We start from the raw sequence: 27,586 nt of genomic DNA on the forward strand, positions 1-27,586 counted from the left end.
CTTCACAGTGCTGCGCTCAACCCACTGTGCCACTGGGGAGGCCTCAAATTTTAAAGCGTTTTAAAGAGATATTTAATATGGAAGAATAAAATGTAACCCCAAAAATTAAAATAAAATTTAAAAATGAAGAAAAGATGAATAGAAATTTAGGGTTTGAATAAAATCATATTTTGAAACACAGAAGAGATTTTCATTATAGAAAACTGATATATTATTTGAAATACTTATTGCATCTAATAGATGCACATAAGCTAAGTATTTTTTGCATGAGTTGAGTTTGTAAAATATTCTTTTTTATGGTTAAAATATCTTTTAACTATTATCACATTAAAACCCTTAAAAAGTACAAAATGTTTTTCCACTGAAAAAAACTACCTCAACACATTGCTTATGATCCAACAGAGAACTAGTCAAATATGGTACATGCAAAGTATCTACCAAATAAAATTTAAAAATGAAGAAAAGATAAATAGCTATAGTTTTCCCTGATAGGTCTAATATCCACTCTTGCATACTTTGTTCTGTGCCTGGGAGGGCGGCTTATATTTACTTCATGAAGAATCTTGCTTGTCCTTTTGCTTTCTGTTAGAGCCATCTTATGAGAGAAACTGGCAGTAGAAAATAGTATTCCTTCTTTTTCAATTTTTTTTAAAAAAATTATTTATTAATTAATTTGTTTGTTTATTTATTTATACAAGCACTAGGCACAGTCAGAAGCACGGGGAGGGCGAGAGAATTCACCACAGCCAGAGCGGGGAGCAGAACAGGCAGAAGGACCAAGGTACACTGCTGAGGGGAGGAGCATATGGCAGGAGAGGTCTGCGAGCCCTTTTTCAATTTTTTGAAAGAGTTTGTGTGGATAGGCACGAATTCACTGCTGAACGTTTGGTAGAATTCATTTGTGAAGCCATCTGGGCCTGGGCTTTTGTTTTGGGGGAGTGCTTTGATTACTCCTTCAATTTCACTGCTTGTAATTGATCTGTTTAGTTCTTCTATTTCTTCTTTGTCCAGCTTTGGATGATTATATCGGTCTAGGAATGTGTCCATCTCTTCTAGGTTGTTAAATTGGTTTGCATATAAGTGTTCATAGTAATCTCTTATTATTCTTTGGTTTCTACTAAGTCTGTTGTGATTTAACCACTTTCATTTATAATCCTATTTATACGTGTTTTCTCCCTTTTTTTCTTTGTGAGCCTTGCTAGTGGTTTGTCTATTTGTTTATTTTTTCAAAGAACCAACTTTTGGTTTCATTGATCTTTTGAATTTTTTTTAATTTATAATTAATTTATTTCTGCTTTGATATGTTCTACAAAGCCAACATTACACAAATACCAAAACCCAACAAAGACAGCACAAAAAAAAAAAAAGAAAATTATAGGCCAATCGCCCTAATGAACACTGATGTAAAAATCCTCAACAAAATCCTTGCCAACAGAATCCAACAATGCATCCATAAGATAATTTACCATGACCAATTAGGATTTATTCCTGGGACACAAGGATGGTTCAACATATGAAAATTAGTCAATGTAATCCAACACATCAACAAAAAGAAATATAAAAACCATATGATAATGTCTATAGATGCTGAGAGAGCATTCGACAAAGTACAACACCCATTTATGATAAAGGCCCTTGAAATTCTCGGGATACAAGGAACATACCTCAACATCATAAAGGCCATCTATGACAAGCCCACAGCCAGTATCATTCTCACTGGTGAAAAACTGAAAGCATTCCCATTAAGATCTGGAACAAGACAAGGATGTCAACTCTCACCACTGCTTTTCAACATAATACTGGAAGTCCTAGCCAGAGCAATAAGAAAAGAGAAAGAATACAAGGAAGCCAAATAGGCAAGAAAGAAGTCGAACTATCACTATTTGTAGACAATATGATAATATACGTAGAAAACCCCAAAATCTCCACAGAAAAACTAATCAAACTAATCAATCAGTTTAGTAAAGTGGCAGGACAAAATCAACGCACAAAAATCAGTAGCCTTCCTATAAACAAACAATAAATCTGAAGAAGAAGAAATCAAGAAAACCATTCCTTTTATTATGGAAACAAAAAAAAAATCAAATACTTGGGAATAAACCTACCAAAAGAAGTAAAGGACCTATACAAAGAAAACTATGAAACACTGTTAAAAGAAATAGAAGTAGACACAAAGAAATGGAAAGACATCCCCTGCTCATGGATCGAAAGAATTAACATTATCAAAATGGCCATCCTACCAAAAGCAATCTACAGATTCAATGCTATTCCAATAAAAATTTCAATGTCATTCTTCAAAGAAATAGAAAAAATATTGATGAAATTCATATGGAGCCACAAATAAACCTGAATAGCCAAAACCCTCCTGATAATAAAAAAGAAGGGAATGGAGGCATCACTCTCACAAATTTGAAACTATACTACAAAGCCATAATAATCAAAACTGCATGGTATTGGAACCAGAACAGACACACAGACCAATAGAACCAAATAGAAAACCCAGAAATAAACCCAGATTTATGATCAACTAATCTTTGACAAAGGAGCGAAAAATATGCAATGGAGCAAAGAAAGTTTGTTCAATAAATGGTGCTGGGAAAACTGGGTTGCTACATGCAAAAGAATGAAACTTGACTACTACCTCACACCATGCATGAAAACCAACTCAAAATGGATTAAAGAACTAGACATAAGACCTGAAACCATAAAATATATAGAAGGAAATATAGGCAAAACACTACATGACATGCACCTAAAGACATCTTTACAGACATATCACCCAAAACAATGATAGTGAAGGCCAAGATAAACAGCTGGGACTACATAAAATTAAAGAGCTTCTGCATAGCAAAAGAGACAATTACCAAAACAAAGAGAAACCCCACCAACTGGAAGAAAATTTTTGCACACAACACTAATGATAAAGGACTGATCACAAAAATCTACAAAGAGCTGAGACTCAACAAAACAAAGAAAATATTCCAGTCAAAAAATGGGCAGAAGAGCTAAAAAGAAACTTCTCCAAAGAGGAAATACAGGTCATGGAGAAAAAGGAACTCTCCTGCACTGTTTGGTGGGAGTGCAAACTGGTCCAACCACTATGGAGAGCTGTGTGGAGATTTCTTGACTTACTAAACATAGAGCTTCCATATGATCCAGCAATTCCATTCCTAGGTATTTACCCAAAGAACACAGAAACGTCAATTCCAAAGAGCACCTGCACACCTATGTTTATAGCAGCACTATTTACAATAGCTAAGCTTTGGAAACAACCCAAATGCCCAAAAATAGATGACTGGATCAAGAAGATGTGGTACATATACACCATGGAATATTACTCAGCATTCAAAAAAAGATAAACACATGCAATTTGCAGCATCATGGATGAAGCTGGAAGGGATCATGCTAAGCAAAATAAGCCATAAAGAAAAAGAAAGATACCGGATGGATGGTCTCACTCATAGCAGGAATCTAGAAAACCTAAATAAGAGACCAGGAAAAAGAATAACTCTAAGAAAGAAAAAATCCAAATCGACAAACAACTATGAGCCAGAGACACACTATGGGGCATGGCAGGCAGGGAAAGGAGGGATTGGGGTTAAAATAAGGGGGTTGTAATTGTATGGGAAATATAAAAATAAAATTAAAAAAAAAGAAAATAGAATAGGAAGACAATCAGGTGATAGTGTATATTTTTCAACTCTGTCCCTGCAGGGACTGCTGAGTTTTGACTAGAATTATTTGCCACTGGATACATCTTGAGTCAGGATCATTATCCACATAAATATCATTTAATGCATTTTATAATCACACCCTCCCCTTGCTTCATTAGATGTAGGTACTAGCTCTCTAAATATTTATATATATATGTATATATGCACTTATATACGTAGTATGGCCTAGAGTTTCTGTAAATAGTTCCTAAATCCAACATCTATAATTTCCCACTTTAATTTGTTTGTTACCTCTTATCTGTCAGAATCCTAAATGATATAAAAATTAGTACTATTGATTTTATGAAGAGGATGATAAATCCTATCATACCAAGTAAATGTAAAACTGGCAAGGGGGAAAGGTTAAAACAACTACTTTGAGATCCTGGAGACCAACCAAGATAGATTAAAAATTAGAAATGTTACCTTCAAAACTTGCTAGAACTTTGGGTTATAAGAATAGAAATCTGTGATTGTACTGCTTTGGTGTGTTCCTGTTCTCCATTTCCACCCTCAGTGGTAAGTGAAGATAATTCTTTATCCACAAGATACTGAAAATGAAACACAACTGCTTTGATACCAGTGTCTGGGGTCAACTGTAGAGGTTGCATAAAGTTGCACTTTGGCAGCTAAAATAGTTAAGTTGGTAGGGTACAAATGGGCCAAACTCCATAGTTTATTGGCATGTCGCACCTGTGTTGGGATAATTGTCCAACAAATATCAGGTTTAACAGATTGACCTTAGAAAGAATGTAGCTAAATAAGGGATACATATACTTGACTAACAAGGCAACTGCACACATGGAGAGGGTATACCCACCGAGTACCTTAGCAAAAACTCAAGGAGAACTTGAGAACTGGATGAGCATTGAATATACTCATTAACCAAAATAGATTAGTAGACCGTGGAAGACTGTGAGTATGACTTACACAGTCTTTTAACAAATCATTGATTAGACATTAAGTTATAGAGATACAGAGTCAAGAGCTCTTAAAGTGTGAAGGATTGACATGTATTCCAGGGGGTAAGGGGCTCACAGGGTTCCATGATTTGGGGAGCTTCCCTTGTATGCTGGATAGCAGCCTGACCACATCAGAAGGGATGCTGAGGACATTACGTTCCATAAAACATGATTTCCAACTATATGTTGGAAAAGTATAGCTCTACATCCTCCATGTTACTCTAAGGTGACTTCTGAAACACACAACAAATTGGAGAGCTATAAAATAAGCAGGCATAAAATGAAATACATGGCACCTTTAGTCTCAAGGGAATGCCATCACAAAAAGAGAACTCTCCAGAATTCAACAACAAAGACACATTTTTTTTTCTTATCAGATACAGTGTTCAAAATTTCCATCATGCAGAAATACCAAAAATATAAGAAAACAGAAAAGAAAAACAAATGAATGGCCTGAGAAATAAAAATAATGAGCAGAAGATAAAACTGAAGCTTTCAGAAATAGATGGCTGTGAAAATACTAATTGAGATAAATTTGCCATTTTTCTTGCTTTAACTTGCTTTGGAGTCCTTAATCCTCTTTTTTGATACTCCAACAAAAACAGACTGTTTTAAGTGTATTTTAATTTTAGGTCTCAAATGAGAAACTGTACCTCACTTTCCCCATTTGTCTCCAACATTCTATGTATTTCATGTTATCTATTATAACATTTCTAAATTTTTATGCACAGTAAAGAATGAATGTTTCTGTAAGATAAACTACCCAAGGCAATATTTGTTTGTTTGAAATGTATATAATTTCATTTATTAAAGCTATTATAATTGAATGATATTATTTTCATAATATCTGATATACAAGAAGCTTACTATACTAATAGTTCATGGTGAACTAATCCACTATAACCTTTCTCCCTGCTGATTATAGGAGATATTCATTATAAAATGCTATTTTGCAGTATTTATGAGCTATGGTTTTCAGGAAGAAGAAATTTTAGTTAATAATAATTAAAATTATAAATACAATAAATTATGCCATAAAGGATATAGGGGCAGATAATAGTCTGATACAGTCTGCTAGTCTAAATGGGCTCTAATGCACTGAGTAAATTAACATGACAAAAATTTACATCGAGTTGATTATCACTGCTTAATTTAACAAGACCTTTTACCCCTTTCCAAGCTTTTTGAGGAAGTTAACAATTTAAGCTGCATCATGGTGTGTTCATAGAGAAAGCAGATGGATATGTCACAGATACAAAGAGGAAATGAAAAAGTCATACCTAGTGAAAATTTAAGTAGGTGATATTCCATTGAAATTTTAAGTCTAGACAATTAAATTCAAACAACACCAATGGCTTTGGTTTAGCATAATATCTAACTTATTTGGCTCACAGATGTATTAATAACAAAAATGGTTTTAACTTTATTGAGGTATTTAGACATTAAATATACTGCACATATTTAAAGAGTAAAGTTTGATGTTTTGATATATGTGTACATCCATAAACTATCAAAGTAATCAATGTAGTAAACCATCCATTAATTTTTAAGATTCCCTCCTACTTCTTTATCATGTACTTCCCAATTATCAGTCAATTGGTGGTTTACTTTCTGATTTTATACTTTTCTCTGTAATTCCCACAATATTATATATATATATATATATATATAAATATAAGCTTGCAGCATATATCCTTTTTTTTGCTAGTTTCTTTCACTTACCATAATAATTTTGAAAGTCATTTATGTGGAGATATGTATCAAGAATGTATACCTTTTTTCCTTTAATTAATATCTCATTTTATGATACGAAACTGAGTTTATCCATTCAGCAATTAATTGAATTTGAGCTGTTACAATTTGGGGCCTGCTAACATATAAGACTGCCCTTCCTAGGAGGGGCAACATAGGATAGGTGTCCATTTAATTCTTTTAATAACTGCCACTCTGCCTTTCATTGGTTGTGGCATTTTACATTCTCAAAAAATATTAACTGTACTTTTTATGAGCAGTCATAATTAAACATACAGTGAATATGAAGTGGCATTTCATTATGCCTTTAAAGTGCATGTTCCTCATATATAAAGAACTAAATGAGGAAACAGATTGGCCTACAAAAATTAAGAATGGCAACGGGCTATCATATATCAATAATCACTTTAAACCTAAGTGGACTGAACTGACAAATTAAATGGCACAGTGTATTTAGTTCGATCAAGAAACAGAATTCAACCTTCTGCTGTCTCCAGGAGAAATACCAAAACTGCAAAGACAGATAATAGGCTCAAAATAAAGGGTTGAAAAACAATCATACAAGCAAATGGTACTAAAAAGAAGGGACAATCATATTTACATGAGATAAGATATATTTCCAGTTAAAAAAAAGTAATAAGAGACAGGAGAGGAAGTATATAATAATTAAGGGAATGATATATCAAAAACGTATAACAATCTTTAATAAAGGAACACCAAAATATATAAAGCAACTATTTTCAACTCTGAAAATAAATATTGGGAAAATACATAAGTTGTGAGGAGCTTCAAACCACAATCACATCAATGGACAGATCAACTAGACAGAAAATAAAGGGAAAGGATAGCCTAAAATAAAGAAATAGATTTCATGGAACTCATAGACATATACAGTGCCCTGCACAACCCAAAAGCAGGATACACATTTTTTTCTCAAGTGCACATGACACTCTCTACAATAGAGCACATTCTGAGATATAAAACAAATACCAAAAAATTCAGAAAGTTTGAAATAATTTCCAGCATCTTCACATCATATCAAACTAGAAATCAACATTCAAAAGAAATGAGGGAAATATTTTATTTTATTTTATTTAAGATTTATCTATCTATCTATCTATCTATCTATTTATTTATGTATGTATTTATTTATACAAGCACTGGGTACAGTCAGAAGCACGGAAGTGTGAGAGAATTCATCAGAGCCAGAGCAGGGAGCAGAGCAGGCAGAAGGACCGAAGTACACTGCTGAGGGGAGCAGCGGGCGGCAGGAGAGGTCTGTGCGCCATGCGGGGCCCTCCTCCAGTGGCCGCAGAGCAGCCGGGGATTGAACAGGCACTGCAGAGGCTACGGGCAGCTTCGCAACCCAGGGCTCAACCGCTGCGCCACTGGGGAGGCCCAGGGAAATATTTTAATACATGGAGATTGAAAAGCATGCTTCTGAAAGACCAACAGGTTACAGAAAAAATCAAAGAGTAAATTAAAAAATATACCTTGAGACAAATGAAAGTGAGCATGCAACCATCAAAAACGTATGAGAAGCAGCAAAAGCAATACTAAGAGAAAAATGTATAGCAATATAGGTGCACAACAAAAAACAGGAAAGAGCCCAAACAAATATTCTTCTCTCTCTACTTTGAGGAATGAGAAAAAGAAGAACAAAGAAATTCAAAATGAATAGATAGATAGATAGATAGATAGATAGATAGATAGATAGATAGATAGATAGATAGATAGGGTATAAGAAATATCAAGGGTGAAATAAATATTAAAGATAGTCCAAAGGATCAATGAAATCAATAGCTGGTTCTTTGATTAATAAAAGAGACAAACCACTAACAAGGTTCATCAATAAAACAAAGGAAAACAAAGGAAAAATAGAATCTGTAACAAAAATGGAGAAATCACAAGAGATCTTGCAGAAATTTAGAGGATAAATAGAGACTACTAGGAATATCTAGATGCCTATAAATTCAATAACCTAGAAGAGACAGACAAATTCTTAGACTTATATAATCATGTGAGACTGAATAGGGAAGAAGTACAAAACATGAATAAACCTATCACAAATAAGGAAATTTAAACAGTACTCAAAAAACTCTCCTCCAAAACAAGATCCATGATCAGATGGCTTCTTAATGAATTCTATTAACCTTCAAAGATAAAATGATACCACTTATATTTCTCAAATGTTTCCAAAAAAAATCAAAAAAGAAAGAATATTTCCAAATGTTTTTATGAGGCCACCATCAATACCAAAAACAGACAACAACAACAACAGCAACAACACAATTACAAACCAATGATCTTCTTGAGCTTATTTTATCCCCATGTAATACTGTGCATATGTATTATTCTAAACCCATACTGAAAGACAGTGACTGACTTCATTCACTATTCATTTTGATATCGCCACCTAGTAACTTTCTTGGATAACCATCTATAATAGTACGAGCAGAGCAAGCTAATCCTTTGAATGTATCCCAGTGATTGGACATTTGGGTTCTTTCAGATCTTCTGTTGAAAGAGATTTGTTTCATTTCATCATGTTCAAGAGTTAGTTTGATTCTTTAATCTGAAGACTCTTAATTCTAAGTCTTCATCTCTCTTCATATTATTTTCTGTCACAGGTCACTCCATTATTTCTACTGTATTCATTTTTTTTTTAAACTTCTCATTCTAAGCTTCCAGTCTTAGATTGTCTTTCACATGTTTTACCTTTTTCTATGTGCACTATATTCTGATGATATTTTCAGATACATTATTTCCAGTTACATATTTTGTATTTGTTTTGTTATTCAGTGAGTTGGTTGATTTTAATTTAACATATACTCTTTTCTACATTTTTTGAAGTTTTCTTTGGTTATTTTGCAAATCTCCATGTTCAACCCCTGTTCTTGACTTGAAATTCTATTTCTTTGTTTTAATAAACACATAATAATTAAAATAGTTTTAGATTGTTACTTAATCTTTAGGTTTTGCTTTGCCTTAATATGGCTTATTTTCTCATTTGACTTTTAATTTTATATTCAAATCTCTCTCTTTTTTAGTGAAATTGTTTTTATGAATGTCTCATGTATTCTGGACATGGGGGTGGTCCTATAGAACTAATCAAAAGCAGTAACCTCTGGGGAATGCAAGGACTTTATCCTGTTCCGACCTTTCTATAGTTTGGAGTAGCTTTACCACTTTACCATATGTGTGGCACAAATTCAAAACCAAATTCCACAAGAAAAACAAGACTTCTGTTCTCATATATCTTGAAGTCATTAAATTTTTTTTCACTTCCTTTTCTGACACTTAGAACATCAGCAATAGAGGAGCTTGGTTTTCATTGCATCACACTTGAATTACTTTTTTTTTTATTTTTTAAAGATTTATATTTATTTATTTATTTATTTATTTATTTATTTATTTATTTATTTTTCTTTTTTTTAAATGAATTTTCTTTTTATATTCCCCATAACATATGTACCAACTATTTAATTAAGAGCATATGCAAACATATGTTTATGTCTAATATAAGCTTTATGGAAATTGTTGGGAAGAAATTTTGGTGGAAACATAATAAGATTTAGTCTAAGTCATGTTTAAATGCTAAGTCTGGATGAAAAATACAATTATATGGGATTTATTTTTTTTAAAGATTTATTTTATTTATATAAGAACCGGGGCACAGGCCAGATGTGCAGGAGGGTGAGAGGATTCATCAGTGACAGAGTGGGGAACAAAACAGCAGACTGATGAAATACACTGCTGAAGGGAGCAGCAGGAGAGACAGGAGAGGTTTGCTTGCCATATGGGTTGCTCTGAGGCTGGTGCGGATCGAATTAGCAGTGCAGAGGCTGTGGACAGCTTCACAGTGCTGTGCTCAACAGCCTGCGCCACCAGGGAGGCCCTAATTTTTTTTAAAGATTTTATTTAATTTTTTTAGCAATTATTTATTTTATTTTTTTATTATTATTTAAATTTTATTTTTATATTCCCCATACAATTACAACCCCCTTATTTTGACCCAAAGCCCTCCTTTCTCCGTCCCCAACCCCCATAGAGTGTCTCTGGTTCATAGTTGTTGTTGATTTTGATATTTTCTTTCTTATAGTTATTCTTTTACCTGGTCCCTTATTTAAGTTTTCCAGATTCCTGCTATGAGTGAGACCATCTGGTATTTTTCTTTTTCTTTCTGGCTTATTTCGCTGAGCATGATCCCTTCCAGTTCCATCCAAATTACATGTGTTTATCTTTTTTGAATGCTAAGTAATATTCCATGGTGTATATGTACCACATCTTCTTGATCTAGTCATATAAAGATTTTATTTATGCATACAAGAGCTGAGATGCGGGGGAGGGAGGGTTTGAGAGGATACAGGCCAGAGATGCAGGGATGGGGGGAGTGAGAGAATTCACCAGAGACAGAGTGGGGGACAGAACAGACAGATTGACTGAAGTACACAGCTGAGGGAAGCAGTGGGCGAGTCTCTGCTGTGCCATGTGAGTTGCTCCCTGGCCACCTGGGATTGAAACTCGTGCTGTAGATGCCATGGATTGCTTCATGGTGCGGTGCTTAACCCCTTGTGCCACCAGGGAGGCCCAAGGGATTTAATTTTTTTATTGGGCCTCCCTTGGTGGTACAGGCCATTGAGCGCCACACTGTGAAGCTGTCTGCAGCCTCTGCAGTGCTTGTTCGAAGCTGCCTGGCCAGGGAGGGTCCCACATGGCGAGGCAGACCTCTCCTGTCGCACCCGCTGCTCCCCTCAGCAGTGTATTTCATCAGTTGGCCTATTCTGTTCCCCACTCTCTCTCTGATGAATCTCTCACCCTTCCACACATCTGGCTTGTACCCCGGTTCTTATGTACATGAATAAATAAATCTTAAAAAAATAATTCCTTAAAGTGGCTCAGATTTCATTAAGTTGGAAATGTATTCCTACTGCATTATTAGCTCACTATGCAGGTGTGATATTATCACGCATACTTATAAAAGTTGAAATATAAAGTAATTCTGTTTCATAGAGGTCTTTATGTACATGATAGAAAATAGTGATGGGAAATCTTAACTCTTTCTTTCAGTTTTTAAAATGGCAAGAAAGGGCCTCCCTGGTGGTGTAGCAGGTTGAGTGACACGCTGTGAAGCTGTCTGCAGCATCTGCAGCCCAGATTGGATTCCCGGCTGGCCAGGGAGAAACCCACAAGGTGGGGCAGACCTCTCCTGTCTTGCCTGCTGCTCCCCTCAGCAGTGTCTTCGGTCTGTCTGCCTATTCTGCTCCCCACACTCTCTCTGGTGAATTCTCTCACCCTCCTGCACCAGACTGTACCCCAGTTCTTGTATAAATAAATAAATCTTTAATAAATAAATAAATAAATAAAACAAATAAAATGGCAAGAAAAATTCATTCTGATTTAAAAATCAAGCAATGGCTAAAGATTTTAAATAAAATTTCAGTGTAATAAAATTAAAAGGCTAGTATGTTAAATCCATCAACATTAATGCATATCTCTGTTTACTATATTTAGTAGAATATTAAGTTATTATTTATTCCGTATGCAACTTTTTCATATTTTTATTACTTCACTTATTATTATTCAAAACAAATTTAAATATAGAGGTGACAAGGAATGTTACAAGTTAGAGAAGGAAATATGTAAGAAGTGTTAAATGTGGTTGTCACTATGAATGAAGAATAGCAGCAGGGTTGTCAGAAACATTAAAAACTTACAGTAATACAAATTATATTATTAATAATAGAGTCATTCTAAAAGAAGCATTCATTAGTTATAATTTTGGAAAGAAGTTCCAAAATAAGAAGATATACATACCTGTGAATACACACACACACACACACAAATACACACATGTATTCACCATTGTAATGTTTGTTTCTACTTAAAAAACTCTGGAGTGTAGTCTTAGCCGCTATACTATTAGCAAGAATACTAAGTGCAACCATATCTTGGAATGTGACACATACTCCTCTATAAGATCATCAACTATTCAAAACATCTACATGGGGAGGAGGGAGTAGGATCAAAACAATGGGTGGGTGGGAATTTTATGGGGATTATAACCAAGATGAAAATGCATACATGTTTCAAAAATGAAAAATGATGTAAATATACAAAATTTTAAAATAATAATAATTAAAAAAAACAACATCTACTTGGTGCATAAGTGAGGATCTGAAGGTAAGAGACAACAAATTTCTAGGATGCAAAGATGTAGTTCAGAACATTATGGTCACATTGAACTCTTCCAAAATAATCTCATTATTATTTCATTCACACATATCTTTGCAGGCCAGTCTGCATTAGTGTTATCAATGAAGTAGCTTAGACAGACATAAATTTTGTATTCTGAAAAAGAGTTTTACAATTTTAAACTTTAATGATAATGACTTATTGAGAACATTACATATGTTAAAGTTTAATCATCAAAAGTAAACTTACCCAAATAGATGATGGAACTGAGATTTAGATTGGAAAAAGAAACTACACTTTATAAATTGAAGACTATTTTTAAAGTTTACTTTAAATTTAATTTGTGATTGGTGTATCACTCAGATATGGTTTTCTTTGACATTCATATGTTTATTTGGTTTTTGCAATTTGAGATTGATATTAAGAGTAATTTTATTTCTTGGATTGCAGTTCCAGTATCACACATACCTGATATATCAATGACCTGCATGTATCAAAACACTGAGCCTTCACTTACCTTTACTATCCATTCTAATATTTGTATTATGTTTATAAAGGCAATAAAAGCAAAAGTTAACATAATAAAGTTATAAAAAATGTATTCAATAATTTTGTTCAATAAGCATATTAGTCATATTAGTCTACTACATAATGTGTTTGATGAATCAAGTATTGTTTCAACTATATACAGTAATTCAGAATTTTGAAATACTAATACTGCCATCAGATTTTGGAAATCACCTTGAAATTCCAGATAAGTAAAACATAAGATTCTAAATTTTAATAAATTATTTACCTGGCTAGTAAATGAGATTATGAATAATTTTCACATAAAAGTAAATGCAATCACTTTTATTTGTATATCTCTGTGTGTATAAATATATATATATAAATATATACATATATAATGAAATATATGCATGACTTGAGATTCCAAGTATGTTTTCATCTTACCTGCTGGTTTACAGGAAAGTTTCTATTGATTTTTTTAATCTGCAATGATAAATAAATGATAAATATGAGTAACAAAGACAAGGTAGAACAAGATCCCCAAATTTCATGAAAATTTATTTTGGCTATACATATCAATATATCAGTATTTTATATTTTATGCTAAAATAATTGCATATCAAATAGTGATTATAAATATTTTTTAATGTTTGTAGTAAAATTGTCCCAACTCCTTATATGAACATTATTTAATGACTATTATGGTGCCATTTTAAGAGGAAGAATGAAATTTGACCCAAAATCTAATATTCAAGAAGAGAAATGGTTTTGTTGATAATGAAAAATATTTCCATTTAAAATTTTTCTTATTTAGAGAGGCGGAGCATCATGGCGGCGAGGAGACACTGCGAGTAAGATCTCCCATTAAAAAAAGTTAATAGGGAGGAAAAGCGGCAGGTCCCAGTGAGAACTGGGACACGGAAGATAAACGGACGACTCCAGCAAACTACCCGAAGAAGAAAGTGGCCATAAAAGAGGACTAGAAGGGAGGGAAGCGCAGAACCCTGCTCCCCCCCCCCCCACAAAGTCGGCACTCTCCGACCAGCAGAAAGGAGGAAAAAAATAAACTAAAACGACCAACAAGAACAAACTACGCATCAGGCGGGACTGTGAGTGGAAAGGATCTATTTCAGCCAGCACACCCCGTGAACTGGAGCTGTGGAGAACCCTGCAGGATTCGCACAGTGGTGAGCTCCAGGCGCAATTAAAGAACAGCAGAGACCCGGGAGACCCGCACACAGCCCAGGCCGGCCAGTAAGCTTGAGCAGAAAAGCAGCATGCTTGAAAGCAAACGCGGATCGGGATCTCAGCTGCCCAGGTCCCCGGGCCTGTGACCTAGGTTTGTGGGGAGATGTGCGGGGGCCCTAACTGAGGTGAAAGTCCCTCACTGAGTAATCAGAAACCAGGCGCCCGGACATGGGAGCGGGGTGCAAAAGGCGCCATTGCTGCGGCCACTGAACTGGGCTACAGCTCGCGTCCTAGACCTGAGGGCTTTGGAACTGAGACCCGGGGCACGAAATTCGGAGCGTGGGTCCTCCACATCGGTGGGGCACAAGGCAGACACAGCACCCCAAAGCCGTTGAGATTTTCCTTACCATTCCCACTCTGTTCCCTGCCACACAGACGTGAAAAACACAGCTCCCCAAGGGCTCTAGGAGGGATCTCTGGCGCCACCTAGTGACCAGAAAAAGTCACTAACACCTTCCTTCAGAAAAGACCACTTGACCAGCAGAAGGTGGAGCCCGTGGCCACCTGGGAAGATAACCCACCCCAGGCCCCTTCAGACCTGCAGTCTGAGCCCACAGGGGGAGCGGGCACCCAAGGCCAGGGCAGACCAGGCGCACAGAAGAGTGTACCTGAGACCAGACGCGCAGGGAGTGTGTCCCACAACGCCATTTTAGAGCAGGGACATTTCTTCAGTAAAGACTGCCTGCAGAAGGCTCCCACAGGAGCCAGAGGTAAGCGGGGAAGCTCGCCCACGCCAGGCCCTGTCTGGCCCACAGTCCAAACCCAGAGGGGGAATGGGAACCCACCGCCGGGGCAGACCAAGCACACAGGGGAGTGTATCCCCACATCGGCATTTTAGAACAGGGACCCTTCTTCAGTAAAGACTGCTTGACACCGACAGATGGCTCCTGGAGAAGCCAGAAGGGAGCGGAGAAGCTCACCCAAGATGCCGGCCAGTCCCAGCAACACAGTATCCCAATGCATATGACAAAATAGAAAGCAGACAGTAGGGAGCAGAAGAACCACACACAACCTAACAACCCCTCAGGAAAAAAGCACACCACAAAAAGAAAACCACCTCCCAGAATGCAACGACAGTAACTTGGAAGAACTTCTGAGCCTTCTAGAAAGAGATTTAAATTTGCCATGATTAAAAAAATGACAGAACTCATGAAGGAAATTGAGTCCCTAAAGAGGGAAAACAATGCTCAGAAGAATGAAATTGAGTCCTTAAAGAGGGAAGCGAAAGAAACACAGGAGATCAAAGAATTAATGGAGGAACTAAAGAACTCTGGGAAAAGCAATGAAAGCAGAATAGATGAAATGGAAGAACGAATAAGTACTCTTGAAGACACAGAAATAAAAAGAACCAAAACAGAAAAGGAAAGAGAAGTATGAAGGAAAAAGAACGAAGAAAGACTTTGGGAACTATCTGACTCCATGAGGAAAGGAAATATAAGAGTTATAGGAATACCAGAAGGAGAGGAGAGAGATGTAGGAACAGAGAAAATATTCAAAGAGATAATTGAAGAGAACTTCTCAAATGTGAAGAAGGAGCTGAAAATTGATATAAAAGAAGCAAGAACACCAAACTTCCACGACGAAAGGAAAAATACAGCAAGACACATAATAGCGAAGCTCCCAAGAATCCAGGACAAGGAAAAAATAATGAAGCTGACAAGAGGGAAAAAACAGATAACATTCAAAGGAAAACCAATCAGACTGAAATCAGACTTCTCTGAAGAAACACTACGGGCAAGGAGAGAGTGGAGGGACATAGTCAACAGACTCCAAGAAAACAGATGTCAACCAAGAATGCTCTATCCCGCAAAGCTCTCCTTCCTCTATGAAGAAAGAATAAGGACCTTCCCAGACAAACAGAAACTATGGAATTTCATTACCACTAAACCCCCACTCCAAAAAATACTACAAGGAATCCTAAAGCCAGAACCTCAGAGGGATGAATAACAACGAAAGAAGGCAAGAAAAAAAAAAGTTATTAAAAGAATAAATAAAATCAAAGGAAAGACAAACACAATGGCAAATACAGATGCTAACATATCAATATTAACCCTAAATGTAAATGGACTAAACTCTTCAATAAAAACATTTTTGTACACAACACTAATGATAAAGGACTGATCACAAAAATCTGCAAAGAGCTGATGAGACTCAACAACAACAAAGAAAATAATCCTGTCAAAAAATGGGCAGAAGAGCTAAAAAGAAACTTCTCTGAAGAGGAAATGCAAATGGCCAACAGGCATATGAAAAAATGTTCAACATCACTTGTAATCAGGGAAATGCAAATCAAAACTACCATGAGATACCATCTTACACCAGTGAGAATGGCACATATTAAAAAAACTAGCAACAACAAATGTTGGCGCGGGTGTGGAGAAAAAGAAACTCTTCTGCACTGTTGGTGGGAGTGCAAACTGGTCCAACCACTATGGAGAGCTGTGTGGAGATTTCTGGACCTACTAAACATAGAGCTTCCATATGATCCAGCAATTCCACTCCTAGATATTTACCCAAAGGACACAGAAACATCAATTCCAAAGAGCACCTGCACCCCTATGTTTATAGCAGCACTGTTTACAATAGCTAAGCTTTGGAAACAACCCAAATGCCCAAAAATAGATGACTGGATCAAGAAGATGTGGTACATATATACCATGGAATATTATTCAGCATTTAAAAAAGATAAACACATGCAATTTGCAGCAACATGAATGGCGCTGGAAGGGATCATGCTTAGCAAAATAAGCCAGAAAGAAAAAGAAAAATACCGGATGGTCTCACTCATAGCAGGAATCTAGAAACTTAAATAAGGGACCCGGAAATTGAATAACTATAAGAAAGAGAAAATCAACAAAAATTATGAACCAGAGACACTTTTTGTGGGGTGGGGGAGGGAGGGGAGGGATTGGGGTCAGAATGGAGGGGTTGAAATTGTATGGGGAATATAAAAATAAAAATAAAATAAAATAAAATAAAATGAAATAAATAAATAAAAATAAATAAATAATTTTTTTTCTTATTTATGAGACACCAAATGCCTTTGTTTTCATAGTCTATGTTAAGTAACTCTCTACTAATAACATAGAATTTTTCTGAAGTTTTGTCTTTTCCTTTTTATTGTGAAATCATTTTTGTTTGCTTTGCTTTAAAAGACAGGGCAACAGAGAAAATGAACTAGGAAAACATGTATGTATATTATCTCTCTCTCTCTCTCTATATATATATATATATATATATATACACACACACACACACACACACATATATATATACATATATATATATATGTGTGTGTGTGTGTGTGTGTGTATATATATATATAATTCCAGTCAGGACACCGAATAAAGTATTTACTATAAAACATATTATGAGAATCTAAAATAAATCTTTTTTTTTTTAAGATTTATTTTATTTATAAAAGAACCGGGTACAGGCCAGATGCATGGGAGGGTGAGAGGATTCACCAGAGACAGAGCAGGAACTGAACAGGCAGACTGAAGAAACACATGGCTGAGGGGAGCAAGGGCAAGACAAGAGTGGTCTGCTGGCCATGTGGGTTGCTCTGAGGCTGGCGGGGATCAAACCGGCACTGCAGAGGCTGCAGACAGCTTCACAGCACTGTGCTCAACCGCCTGCACCATCAGGGAGGCCCTAAAATAAATCTTTAGACAAAGAATGTCCTTTGTAGTATGCTATGTGAACTAACTTTAAAACCCAAAAGACAATGAACATCAGGCTTAAATAAGTGACCTTACACTACATAAAATCTTTGTCAATGGGATTTTTACTAAACAAAACAAATTATTTTTAATTGACTTTCTTTTTTTTTTTAAGATTTATTTATTTATGCATACAAGAACTGGGGTACCGACCAGAAGTGCCAGGGGTGAGAGGATTCACCAGAGACAGAGTGGGGAACAGAACAGGCAGATAGACTGAAATACACTGCTGAAGGGAGCAGCAGGCAAGACAGGAGAGGTCTGCTGCACCATGTGGGTAATTCCCTGGCCGACTGAGGATCGAACTGGTGCTGCAGAGGCTGCAGACAGCTTCATAGTGCTGTGCTTAACACTTTGTGCCACTAGGGAGGCCCTCCATTGGTTTTGTAGAGAAACTTATACTATTAACTCTGTATGGTATAATCTTAAATCACATTCAATGTTGTTTTGATTTATATATTTATTGAGTTATTTTCCTTTTGTTAGTTTATTATTATGTGTGAAAGTAACATGAAATTTAATGAGTATGTTATTTAGAGTTGGAGAATAATCAAATAATTCACATACAAGAAAATTTCTTCCTGGAAAAAAAATTCCTCATTTCAATTATAAAAGATAAGAGAATTTGAGAGGTTAAAACAGACACTTCACATACCTCTCCTGTCTCACCCACTGCTCCCCTCAGAAGTATATCTCAGTACATCTGCCTGTTGTGTTCCCCACTCTGTCTCTGGTGAGTCCTCTCACCCTCCTACACCTCTGACCTACACCCCAGTTTTTGTATGCATAAATAAAATAAATCTTTAAAAATTTTAGGAGTCCAGGGCCTCCCTGGCGGCACAGTGGTTGAGCGCTGGGTTGTGAAGCTATCCGCAGCCTCTGCAGCGCCTGTTCGGTCCCCAGCTGCTCCCCTGCCCTGGAGGAGGGTCCCTCATGGCGCGCAGACCTCTCCTGCCGCCCGTTGCTCCCCTCAGCAGTGTACTTAGGTCCTTCTGTCTGCTCTGCTCCCTGCTCTGGCTCTGGTGAATTCTTTCACCCTCCTGTGCTTCTGACTGTACTCAGTGCTTGTATAAATAAATAAAAACAAATCTTTAAAAAAATAAATAAAACAATTAAAAATTTTAAGAGTCCAGTATGAGATGATTTCATTAGTGAGTTTAATCAAACATTCAAAGATGTTCTAATACCTACCCTTCTCAAACGTTTCCAAAAAAAAAAAAAAAGAGAGAGAGATAAAGGAAATACTTGCAAACACATTTTATGAGGTAACCGGACGCCAAAAACAGATGTATGTCCCACGTGGATTACTGTGAGTTACCATATCTAGGAGCAGTTAGTGGGCCCAGTGTGATTTAGCTCCTGCCACTATGGCATAAAGAGGCCTGGGCTGGAGAAGAGTGTTTGGCACTATCACGGGTGTGTTAGGGTGTTAGGTGAATTCCTGTAGCTGCGGGTCTGCTGGAACATTAAGAGCTGGGAATGCTCTTGCCAGTAAGAAAGGGAAAATACTGAGGTGCTATCACTTATATGTGGACTATAGAGAAACAAAACAAATGGGGTCAAGCAGGCAGAGACAATTGGATTAAGGAGGGACATATAAATTGTGTTTAGTAAAATTGCCACATTTGATTATAATTGCTTTGTTCTGTTGACATCACAGCGGATGTTTTCGTTTGTGGAAATGAAAATCTCCTGATAGTATTTAAAAATTTGTTTGACTTTGGTGGTTTTCCAAAAGACAAAGTAAGTTATTTTATTGAAATCCCCCCAGACCTAATATTCTAAAATGAGTTCTAATTGTGTAAAAAGCGAAAAAAAAAAAAAGATTGTCAAAATTATGCATATGCTATCATACTCAAACTTGCCCTTGTTTTTCTTTGATTTAAATTATTGATTCTGCAATTGTCAAACTTCACTCTCTGTAAACCATTTGTATTTGACACCTGCATGTCTGACATTCATATTTTCGTGTATGAGGAAAAACAATGAAGAAAACAACACTCTAACACTAAGAAGTACATCTAAGGACTCAGAAATGTCAGCAGCTATAAAAAAGGAAAAAAAAAAAAGTTTGTGTATCTGACACCCATTCCTGTGAGAAACACACTCTGCAACCTCTGATCACCGTTTTCAGTTCATTCTGGTAAATCTCCTCTAGGCTAGGCTTTGTCATGACTTTCAATTCACCTACAAGCTTTGTTGAGTCTCTTCAATGTGGCAGACATAATAGAAGCTTTTCCTTTAACATTTTACAACCAACATTTTCATGGAAAAATATTTCATTTCGTTGAACTGACAAGTGCTTGCCATCAAATAAGGCAGATCTCTATGGATTAAATATAGGATTTCCATTTTTTTTCCAATTCTGCCTATAAAACTACAGAATAGGGGGCCTTCCCAGTGGCACAGCAGTTGAGCGCTGAGCTGCAAAGCTGCCCACAGTTCTGCAGCGCTGGTTCCATGCCCGGCCACTGGCGAGGGTCCCACATGGTGAGACAGATCTCTCCTGCTGCACCTGCTGCTCCCCTCAGCATTGTATTTTGTCAGTCTGCCTGTTCTGTTCCCCGCTCTGGCTCTGGTGAATTCTCTTACCCTCCTGTGCTTCTGACTATACCTAGTGCTTTTATAAATAAGTAAATAAATATTTAAAAACAAACAAACAAACAAACCTCCCTGGTGGCGCAAGGAGCTAAGCACAGCACTGCGAAACTATTCACAACCTCTGCAGCACGAGTTCAATCCTTGGCCGGCCAGGGAGATACCCACATGGTGCACCAGACCTCTCCTGTCTTGCCTGCTGCTCACCTCAGAGGTGTGTTTCAGTCAATCCATCTGTTCTGTTCCCCACTCTGTCTCTGGTGAATTTTCTCACTCCCTGCACCTCAGGCCTATACCACAGTTCTTGTATGCATAAATAAATCTTAAAAAAAAAAAAGACTACAGAATTTAGAAAGATGGGTGAAATACCTCCTGAATAGACTGAAGTGTGTGTGTGGGCCTCCCTGGTGGCTTAGGCAGTTGAGCGCCGCACTGCTAAGCTGTCCGCAGCCTCTGCAGAGTGAGTTCAATTCCGGCTGGCCTGGGAGAATCCCACATGGCACAGCAGACCTCTCCTGCCTCACCCGCTGCTCCCCTTAGCAGTGTATTTCCTCAGTCTGCCTGTTCTGTTCCCGCTCTATCTCTGGTGAATCCTCTCACCCTCCCACACATCTGACATGTACCCCGGTTCTTGTCTAAATAAATAAATCTTTAAAAAATAAATAAATATAAAACAGTGTGTGTGTGTTTGTGTGTGTGTGTCTGTACCAGTGTGTATCCTGAAAGACTCATTCCATGAAAATTACAGGGGATATTTGCTATCCATGTATTTGCTGTCTGATTAATGTATTTTTAGTATCAAGCAATGCAGTGAATATTGTTAATTACCTGTCTCAGAAGTTTTTACAGTTTTCTTTTCTTTTTTTTTTTAAGATGTTATTTGTTTATTTATACAAGCACTGGGTACAGTCAGAAGTGCGGGAGGGTGAGAGAATTCACCAGAGCCAGAGCGGAGAACAGAACAGGCAGACTGATGAGATACACTGCTGAGGGGAGCAGCTGGCATGACAGGAGAGGTCTGTGTGCCATGTGGGACTCTCACCGGCAGCCAGGAATAGAACCAGCACAGCAGAGGCTGCAGGCAGCTTTGCAGTCCAGAGCTCAACCGCTGCGCCACTAGGGGAGGCCCAGTTTTTAATTTTCTTTTCTGGTTTATCCCATATGTGAGAAAAGGTAGACTAGTTATTTTCACCAGCCAACCCAAACCCCTGAAATCATCACAGTACTGAGTTCAATAAAATGAGAAGTAAGCATTATTCACTAAAAAGTTCCTGGAAAAATGTCTATTACTTCGATAAAAGGAGAGGCATGTATTTATCTTTCATCACCGTCTTACCTTTTCTTTTTTTTAAGTTTTTTTTAATTTACTGGAGTATATTCCAGAGATTCATGGGGTGAGACGGTTCACCGGAGACTGAGTGGGGAGCAGAACAGGTGAATCTACTGAAATACACTGCTTACAGGAGCAGCAGGTGAGACATGAGAGGTCTGCTGTGCCATGTGGGTCAGCTTCCTGGCCAGGGATTGAACCCATGCCTCTGGCTGGAGATGGCTTGATAGTGCCACCAGGGACATCCACCTTTTTGCCTATTCTGAACATTGAAGTGTTTGGAATTGTTTTGGCCTTGTGTGACCAGCAAGTGGCAAAATAAAGAAAAGCCAAAATGATAATAAGTGGTAGTGGGAAAACAAGTATATTGATAGCAGATGGTTTCATGGTGACTTCCTCACACCTTTAAAACAAAGCCATTAAATGCCACCATTAAAATTCTAGCTAGTTAGGGACAAAAGCAAGCTTTTCCATCAGCACTTAAGATTTCTCACCCAGGGCATCCCTGGTAGCACAAGGGGTTAAGACAAGCACTGTGAAGCTATCCGCAGCCACTACAGGATGAGATCGATCCTGGACAGGAAGCTACCCATTGGCACAGCAGACCTCTCCTGATTTGTCCGCTGCTCCCCTCAGGAGTGTATTTCAGTCAATCTGCCTGTTCTGTTCCCCACTCCGTCTCTGGTGAATCCTCTCACCCCCCACACCTCTGGCCTATATACCAGTTCTTGTGTACATGAATAAATAAATCTTCAAAAAATATGATTTCTCTCCCCATCTCTTTAATTAATACAACCTGCATTATGACATTGTATGTATATATGTAAATCGGCAGTGTATATGTTACGTTAACTTTACCATGGGTTGTTCCTATTTGTCATTAAAAGCATTTTTTTTTAAAGATTTATTTATTTATTTATTTATACAAGCACTGGGTATAGTCAGAAACATGAGAGTGTGAGAGAATTCACCAGAGCCAGAGCGGGGAACGGAACAGATAGACTGATGAAATACACTGCTGAGGGGAGCAGCAGGTGCAGCAGGAGAGGTCTGCGTGCCATGTGGGACACTTGCTGGTGACTGGGGATCAAACTGGCACTGCAGGGGCTGTGGGCAGCTTCGCAGTCCAGTGCTCAACTGCTGAGCCACCAGGGGAGGCCCATTTAAAAGCATTCTTAATTGACATAAACATATGGGAAAAGAGAGTTTATTCCTCTTTCACATACATTTCATATAACACATTCATTCCAGTAAAGGAAATATGTGAATAGGTTTGAACAGATGAGATTTCTCTACATTAGTAGCAAACTTAATGGAAATTTTGGATAAAATTCTCTGTTTATCAATTGGGATTTTTTTTTTTTTGTTATAAAGAATCATAAGAAAGATTGGATTCATTAAACCCTATTGCAAATTAACTTTGCATTTTATCTTTCTCCTCTATCTCTTTTATTTTTCATTTATTTTTATTTTCATGGATCTTGTTAGAACTGTGACAGCATAGGACTTCCTGTCTCAGTTGTAGTCACTGCAGCGACATAGTCCTCCGCCACCAAAGTACCCATAGTCCCCACCATAATCCCTTGTGTTCTTGCCACTCCACATTTTCCCCCTCTGGTTGCTTCAGATTATGGTCAGGTTTCAGAATCGGTTTCACTATTGTCTTTGACCCATTTTATGGCTTCACTATATTAAACATATAAGGGAACACCAAGAGGTATTAATCTTTCTCCTTCTGGCTTATTTCACATAGCATAATCCCTCTCTCATTTTTGAAGTTGAGGGAGGTGAGGTATAGATTTTTGGCTAGCCACATCATAGCAGCTTAATGGTCTAATCACCAACAGATTTATTTTGACTCAGTTTCATCAACATTCTGTTACCCAAACAACTTGTTTTTCAGAATCTTAAATGACTACTTGACTAAACAAAGTTGAACAACCTCACGATAATAAACAAGTTGATACTATCCTTAGTCATGGTTTATGGAGTGAGTCATTTAATTTAGAATGCAACTGGAGAGAAGAAAATGGAAAATGCTGCAACATTATTTATAGGTCAGTATGTTTAAAGTTCCTTCTTCATTTAAACTTGATGTTTGTTTTTGAGCAGGGATATGGAAACAAACTCTCAAAAATAGTAGACAGAGAAACTAGACTTCAGGGCCTCCCTGGTGGCATAGCGGTTGCGCACTGGGTTGCGAAGCTGCCCATGGCCTCTGCAGTGCCAGTTCGATCCCCGGCTGCCAGAGGAGGGTCCCACATGGCTAGCAGACCTCTCCTGATGCCTGCTGCTCCCCTCAGCAGTGTACTTTGTCGGTCAAGATTTTTTTTTTCCTGTAATTTTTACATATCTGCTGTCTTGTTTTGGCTAATGCCTCCAGATTTTTTTTTTTTTTTTTTGGCTTGAACTGATGAACTTTTTCTTGGAGTAGAGAACTTTTGCTTTCCACAATGGACAAATACCTGGAGAGACTGGTTTTCTTTCACACTGCAACCTGAAAAAATGTTCATCTAAGACTGCATCCCAACCTCCATATATTCGATCTTCATCACCATGGAAATGGTGGCAAAAAAGTGAAAGGGGGGAATTGTTAGGGGGAAAAGGATGTCCCAAAGCAAATTCCATACAGGCTTTGTGGACTCCACCCCCACCCCAGGCCAAAGCCAAAGACACTGGGAACTCCAAATCCCATCACCACCAAAGGGAAGGTGGCTGGGACCGGAGGGTGGGGTTAAGCAGCCAGGTGGATACAAAAGGCAGACACGTGGGCTTTGGGGATCCCCCATTTTGGCTCTCTGCCAGCTCGCAGGTCCGGCCAGCTCTGAGAGTGACTTTGGGTTTCCAGGTCGTCGGATCGGGTAGGACGCATTAAAGACTTTATTTCCCTATTTTCTCCCTGAGTTGTACATTTTCCTTATTTCCTTTTCTCTTGTAAATAAACCTTTTATTAACCCTTTTGTGTGTGTCTGTAGTAGAGTATTCATAAGTCCCTTTAAAGCGCGCGGGTGAGGACCCACAGCCAGGAACCCGTTTAATATCGGGGTTGCTCTATAACAGCTCATGCCCCCACACTTCTGACTGTACCCAGTGGTTGCATAAATACATAAAATCTTAAAACAAAACAAAAAAAAAAACAACAAAAGCTAGATTTTATAACAAGTCTGATGAGACCAAAGTGTTGTTTTGTCAATATTGCAAAAATATCTCTGCAAAAACATTGATCTGTTTTTTTTGATCAAATAATGGGGTATTTTGCAGTTGTACTTCTTCCTAGTCATGTCTAGTATGCACAAAACATTTAAGAGAACTAGACCAAACATCCAAAAATGCCAAAATAACTTATCCTGCTACTCTCAATATGTGTCAATTCTTTCTTTAAAATTATCAACCATATTAACTGTCTCAATAATGTATCTATTGTATATTCACTGAAGTAGATCTAACTTTAACTTATTGTGTCTAATAACTGTTCAACATTAATTAAACACTACATCCTACTCTTGTGTGAAAACTGATTACATGATCAAAAGGCCTTCTGATTAGAATATAATTGCAGAGAAATAAAATAACAACTAGATAACTTTTACTATAATACCACAACAATATAATAAAAGACTATGTATCGGGCCTCCCTGATGGTGCAAGGGGTTAAGGCGCAACCTATGAAGCTATCCGCAGCCACTATGGCATGAGTTCGATCCCCAGTAGCCAGGGAGCTGCACACTTGGTGCAGTAGACCACTCTTGTCGCACCTGCTGCTCCCCTCAGCAGTGTGTTTCAGTCAATCTGCCTGTTCTGTTCCCCACTCTGTCTCTGGTGAATTCTCTCACCCTCCCACACCTCTGGCCTGTACCTCAGTTCTTGTATGCATAAATAAATAAATCTTTAAAAAAAAAGTGCATGTATCTCCCAGCTGCTAAAACTATTTGTTTTTGCTGTTTTTAAAAAATTTATTTATTTATACAAGAACAGGGATACAGGCCAGATGTGCGGGAGGGTGGGAGCATTCACCAGAGATAGAGCGGGGAATAGAACAGGAAGACTGACGAAGTACACTGCTGAGGGGAGCAGTGGGCGAGACAGGAGTGATCTGCCATACCATGTGGTCATCTCTGCAACTGGCAGGATTAAACTGGCACTGCAGAGGCTGCTGACAGCTTCGCAGCGCTGCATTAACCGCCTGTGCCACCAGTGAGGCCCATTATTTGGATACAGTTATCTGTTTTCATAAGTTTCATGGTAAGCACGTAACACAGATATTTCATATTTATAAAACAAGTGATACTTTTTGGCTTATCCTTTTTGTGCTTTAAGAGGATAGAGGCATTTATATCTTCCCTGCTTTTCAAAATAAATCATTCAGGGCCTCCACTGGTGGCACAGTGGTTGAGTGCAGGGCTGCGAGGCTGCCCACAGCCTCTGCAGCGACGGTTCGTTTCCCAGCCGTTGGTGAGGGGCCCACCAAAAAAAAAAAAAAAACATTCACTTTTGATAGCTTTTTTTAAGCTCTCATTCACTTTTTATTCAGCATATATCCTATATACATATATCTTCAGCATATATCTTCAATGCAAGCCACTGAATTCTCTACAGCATGTGATATGTGATACAAAATAATTGTGTTTGGCTTTCTCTGGTTTCAGGAGATTATCCATGTAGGAAGGATATTTGTCCCAGTTCCTCTAAAGGTGCTAGAGACAAAGCCTGAATGATGTCTTTCTTGACTCCAGGAGCACCTAGGTTTTCCAAAAGAAATTTTTGATAGACAAACAATTGGACTGCAAAAGACACTGATTTTATACTAAGTGTATGTATAGACATTGTTACATTTAATATAGGCATTATAATGAACATTTTTGTTGATGTTCAAAAACGAAATAAATAGGCCCTCCCTGGTGGCACAGGGGGTTAAGCACCGTACTCTGAAGCAATCCACAGCCTCTGCAGCACGAGTTCGATCTCCTGCCAACCAAGGAGCAACAAACAGGGCGCAGCAGACCTCTCCTATCTCATCCGCTGCTCCCACCGGCAGTGTATTTCAGTCAGTCTGCCTGTTCTGTTCCCCGCTCTGTCTCTGGTGAATGCTCTCATCCTCCCACACCTCTGGCCTATACCCTAGTTCTTGTATGCATGAATAAATGAGTCTTTAAAAAAAGTAAACAACAACAAAAAAACCCAAAAATAAATAGCCAATAAATAAATAAATAAATAGCCAAAAGTGAACACATCAAAGCAATTTTCAGAAGTAATAGCAAGTCTTTTAATTGTTTCTTTCCAGTGTAGCTCTGGAAAGAGCTTTAGTCTCCAATGTAGTCCCCTCAACTCCTCTCTTACCCTTGAAATATATCTAGCTGAAATTCTGACATCACTAAAGGAAAATCAATAATACTCTCTTGAAATTCAGCATTAATTTAGTTCAAATGTTTTTACATATTTATATTTAGTTAGCACACACTGTGTCTATTTTAACTTATTAATTAATGCAAATGTTTATGATGTTCGTTAATGGAGTATACTTGTGAAAGTATCCTTGAACTTACAAATGGGTTAAAA

At 37.6% G+C, this 27,586-nt stretch overlaps 1 protein-coding gene across 2 annotated transcripts in view; it reads right to left on the reverse strand.

Moving 5' to 3' along the window:
• SNTG1 (syntrophin gamma 1) overlaps positions 1 to 27,586 on the reverse strand; it is a gene marked incomplete at both ends in the record, with an annotated part of 271,863 nt that overhangs the window by 113,513 nt on the left and 130,764 nt on the right. For both annotated transcript variants that reach the window (XM_084230408.1, XM_084230407.1), the window contains one exon: positions 13,577 to 13,615. In XM_084230408.1, the coding sequence (XP_084086534.1) occupies positions 13,577 to 13,615 (39 nt within the window). The remainder of the gene's footprint in view (positions 1 to 13,576; positions 13,616 to 27,586) is intronic.

This window comes from Talpa europaea, assembly GCF_964194135.1.
Source record: "Talpa europaea genome assembly, chromosome: 3".
NCBI lineage: Eukaryota > Metazoa > Chordata > Mammalia > Eulipotyphla > Talpidae > Talpa > Talpa europaea.